This window comes from Palaemon carinicauda, chromosome 19 (genome assembly GCF_036898095.1).
Source record: "Palaemon carinicauda isolate YSFRI2023 chromosome 19, ASM3689809v2, whole genome shotgun sequence".
Taxonomy (NCBI): Eukaryota; Metazoa; Arthropoda; class Malacostraca; order Decapoda; family Palaemonidae; genus Palaemon; species Palaemon carinicauda.
This window is the reverse complement of record NC_090743.1, coordinates 34,555,012-34,560,011: the sequence shown is the minus strand read 5'-3', so window position 1 is coordinate 34,560,011 and position 5,000 is coordinate 34,555,012. Positions and strand designations below refer to the sequence as shown.

At 35.5% G+C, this 5,000-nt stretch overlaps 1 protein-coding gene across 3 annotated transcripts in view; it reads right to left on the bottom strand.

Moving 5' to 3' along the window:
- Positions 1-3,400, bottom strand: part of LOC137658193 (uncharacterized) — a 164,050-nt gene extending 160,650 nt beyond the window's left edge. For all 3 annotated transcript variants that reach the window (XM_068392868.1, XM_068392869.1, XM_068392870.1), the window contains exon 1: positions 1,089-3,400. In XM_068392868.1, the coding sequence (XP_068248969.1) occupies positions 1,089-2,971 (1,883 nt within the window). In that variant the 5' untranslated portion in view covers positions 2,972-3,400. The remainder of the gene's footprint in view (positions 1-1,088) is intronic.
- Between the last annotated feature and the right edge of the window lie 1,600 nt (positions 3,401-5,000).

Genomic DNA, 5,000 nt, shown 5'->3' with positions numbered 1-5,000 from the left:
TCATCCGTTACTAGTCAACTGCAGAACAAATGACCCAAACATATTCCTCCACTTACATCTTATGGTCTTTTTGCGCCAGTTTACATCAGAAAATATTCTGTGTGCATATACTTTTATATATATATATATATATATATATATATATATATATATATATATATATATATATATATATATCAAATAGATATATTGATAAAGAACAAACGTGTACAAGTTCACGTTCTCCAACAAGTAATATATGTATGAAAAAAACTCAACAAAAACTTTGAGTGAACGAAAATGACATGATAATAAGACCTTGATGCATTCCTGCAGTCTTGCTGAGAATAAGAAATAGCTAAAATGAGATGCAAAAGGTTCTGAATATATTAAGGGCGACTCACGCCAGACTCTCAAGTTTCAGAATGAAGAAAAGAGTAGATATTTAATATTGTATATTACTTATGTCCTGGATGTTCTCTAAATTCTAGAATTCTAGCTGAAAATATGCCATTCTGTATTCATAATTGAGTTGATAATGATGGATATATACTCTTTTATAATACTGTAAAATTATAAGACTTATTATAATAAAGAAAAAAGAAGATACTTAATACTCTACATTACTTGCTATGTCCTGGGTGTTCTCTAAATTCTAGAATTCTAGCTAAAAATATGTCATTCTGTATTCATAATTGAGTTAATAATGATGAAATATACTCTTCTATAATACTGTAAAATTACAAAACTTATTACAATGGAGAAAAAAGTAGATATTTAATATTCTATATTATTTGTATGTCCTGTATGTTCTCTAAATTATAGAATTCGGGTTAAAATTTTGTCCTTTTATATTCATAATTGAGTTGATAATGATGAATATACTGTATAATCGTCTATAATACTGTAAAATCACAAAACTTACTATAATGAAGTAAAAATTTGATATATAATATTCTACATTACTTATGTTCTCTAAATTATAAAATTCTGGTTAAAATAGAAGTCATTCTGTATTCATAATGGAGTTGATAACTATGAATATACTGTATAATCTTCTATAATACTGTAAAATTACAAAACTTATTATAAAGAATTTCTTCACTCACCTTCTAGGCATGGTGCAGTAAGCAGGATTGAGTAATTGCAAGGTATGACTCCTTTCATCTTGCAGCAATTGGGACTGCTGCTGAGTATATGGCAAGTCAAGCAAGTCAGGGTAAGGTCCTCCGCTACCCATAGAGAGCTGAGAACCTGCCTGACTGCACCCTTGGCGGAGCAAGTTGTCCTTGCTATCGCAAGACTGATCTTTCCATCGCAGTCTATCTTCTAACGACTCTTGGGTTGACGCCATTTCTGACTTCGGTATTTCGACGTAGGACACAGTGCTAGGCGATGGCTGCTGTCCACTGCGGTCCTGGATCGGCTTCTGCAGTCGTCTTTGATCAGCTTCTGTATACAGAGCAGATTTCTCCATATCCTTTGTTGAAGGGAAGTCATCCACTGATGCATCTCGCAGCATCCAAGACTTGTCTGAATGTGTTGGGAGGGGAGAGGCATCATCAATGTCATTTGTAGGAACAATATGATACTCCGAGAGCTTTGGGTGCGAGTCACTTACGTTGCTTCCATGGCCTTGGGAAGATTGTGGGGTTTCAATCTTATGGTCAATTTCAAGCCCTCGTCTGTGAGACTGTTGTCGCTTGCGAAAGATCACAGCGGTCAATAAGAGCAGAACTATAACAATGATAACCACTGCACTTAAAAGACCTCCAGTGACAAAAACACGGTCCATTGTCACCAGTCGCACCTCTGCTATTTCGTCGGAAACCTGAAGTGTTAGATTTGTTTCGACCATACCAGCTTTGTTTTCAACCACACAGCGATATGTGCCCTGGTCTTGTGGTCCAGCCCCAGCTATGGTAAGGTTTGAAACCCGAATGAAGTAACTGGGAGTAACTTGATCCAAGATTTTATATCGTTTTGACTCGGTGGAATTTTTGATAGGGCGATCGCCCATAAACCACGTGACAACAACATCAGCATCCTTTTCAACCCGACAGGCCAGAGTCACATTCTCTCCGTGGGCAGCAAGAACCCTCGGTGCAACTGCTGTAACTTTTGGCTCACACACAAATTCATCTAGTGTTAATATTTGCCAATGACGTCCCTTGAGTCTAGGAGGCAAAGAACAAATGGGTGGAGCGGCAAATGCAACATTTCTCTCCACCATCCACTGCCTAAGTGGACGTAACACACAGTCACAATCCCAAGGGTTTGTCTCCAAGTGAAGTTCATGAATCGCTACCAGAGGAAGCACTACGCTGGAAAGGAGGGTTGTAAATCTATTCCCTGCTAGTTTAAGTACTTCAAGGCGTGTGAGACCACGGAAGGCTTTTTCATTCACATCATCGATCTGGTTATTAGAAATGTCCAGACGGACAAGGTCTGGTACAGGAGTAAAGGCTTCACCAGGCAGGGTTGTGAGGTTATTGTTGGCAAGGCGCAGATCTCTCAGACCAGACACATCACTGAGAGCACCTGATGGTACTCTTCTTAACATATTGTGACTCAAATCCAACTCAACGAGATTAGCCAATTTATTGAATGCTCCTGGATCAATGTGTTTGAGTTTGCAGTGTGTGAGCCAAACCTTCTGCAAGTTAACCAGACCTGTATCAACAAATGCGTCACGTGGAAGAATTTGCAAATTATTACGTTTAAGGTTAAGTACTTGTGTTGATGGATCAAGCCGACGGGGAATGTCTATGAATTCTGCATCGGGGCATGCAACAGTCTCCTTACCGTCCTTCCATTTGCACTCGCACACTTTTGGACACTCGCCCATTGCTTCTGATCCCATCCATAGCCACATCCAAACCCAAAGCCAAACTTTTACAGCTATTTTCCCTTTTCTGTAGGACTGAGGGAGACTTGAATTGCTTATAGGCGTCCTGTGGTTCATACTGAGGTAATAGGATAGGTAAACCATGGCCTTTGCAAAAAGGTACTAAATGCTTGTTTAGATTAAATTATGATAAAATCTTCAAAGTAAACATAAAACATTTAATATTAAGAAGGGGAATAATCTGGTGCATATCATTATGTATACCATTACCCCCCACATGAATATAATCTCACTAAATCATAAAGGCATTGCAAATTCTTTTCGAGACGATATCCTAATCTTAAATCCTTCCAAAGGACCACAGTACAAACCAATCCACAAATGCACACGTGAGGCTAAAACTTAAAACCATTTCATGTTAGTCATCAGCTGGAAATTTTGAACGACGCAGCCATCCATCCAGATGAACAGGACCGACGTATCTGGTGCCATATGGAAACCAGAAGGAAGCTCTAGATCTTATAGTTTCCAGCGCGGATGTCGATGACGAGACTTGTAGGAAGCACCATCTCGAACCTGGAAATGGAAAAGAATGGAGAGAGTTATTTGTGATGTTCCGGTTTTGAACGCAGAATTGCTGGAGCGAATATCGTTTCAGTTTCTTCTCTCCACCTGCTCTTATACAGTTACAATTTTCAATTGGTTTCAGTCTAAGGAAAAGTTTGGTGTCGTCAGATATTTCAAGTTATCAAATAAAAACTAAATATCAACTAAAAGTTATCAAATAAAATCTAGATATCAAGAAGTTATCAAATAAAACCTATATATCAAGTAAAGGTTATCAAATGTTAACTAAATATCAAGTAGAAGTTATCAAATAACTACTAAATATCAAGTAAAAATGATCAAAATAAAAATTAAATACCAAGTAGCAGTTATCAATATAAACTAAATATCAAGTAAAAATCATCAAATAAAAACTAAATATCAAGTAAAAGTTATCAAAAAATTAAATATCAAGTAAAATTTATCAAAAAATTAAATATCAAGTAAAAGTTATAAAATAAAAACTAAATATCAGGTAGAAGTTATCAAATAAAAAACTAAATTACAAGAAGTTATCAAATAAACACTAAATATCAAGTAGAAAATATCAAATAAAAATTACATAGGAGAAGTTATCTAATAAAAAATAAATATCAAGTAGAAGTTATCAAATAAAAACTAGATATCAAGCAAAAGTTATATAAAAAAAAACTAGAAAAAGTACAATGTTTGTGATAATGTGGCTGTGATAACCTAAGAATGTTGAAGATAAAGTTCTATGATCCTTGAAATGTTCGTGTCCCATTTTAAATATTTAATGAGCTTTCCCATCAAAATCCTCAGGAGTATTCAACATTAATATTAAAACATCACATGTATCATAATTTCCTTTATCTTCCTCTTATTTCAGGGGGTAAGACTCGAGGAACGAAGAGAGGAGCACAAAGACAAATGCATAATTCATAAGCGTTCTCGCTGTGGCAAATAGTAGTTAAAATTTTCAGACGCGAAACCTTGCAAAAATTATTGCCTTAATGTTATTGTTAATGAGCCATTAAGAAAACATACGAGCGCTATAATGTTGATGGTAAAATACGAGCATTATGACTCTAGAGGAAGAAAAATGGTCTGTATTTACGAGACTCCAATGAAAAGATAAATTCTTTCAATGTTTTCCGTTCTTTATCTGTATTCCTTTAAGTGTTGTATGGAAACTCCAATATTATTTTTATTATAACTTGCCAAGCTACAACCCTACTTGGAAAAGCAAGATGCTATAAACCCAGGGGCTTCAACAGGGTAGAAGAGAGACTTTAGCTATGTAAGCAGCTCTTCTAGGAGGAGACTCCAAAATCAAACCATTGTTCTCTTCTCTTGGATAGTGCCATAGCCTCTGTACTATGGTTTTTTACTGTCTTGGGGTAGAGTTCTCTTTCTTGAGGATACACTCAGGCACACTATTCTATCTTAGTACCCTTCCTCTTGTTTTATTTTAAAGTTTTTATAGTTTATACATGAAAGATTTATTTTGATGTTCTATTCTTGAAATGTTTTATTTTAATAGTTAATTTTTTTCTCGAGAAATATATATTTCTTCAACCATAAAATTGCATGAAAAACTTGACTT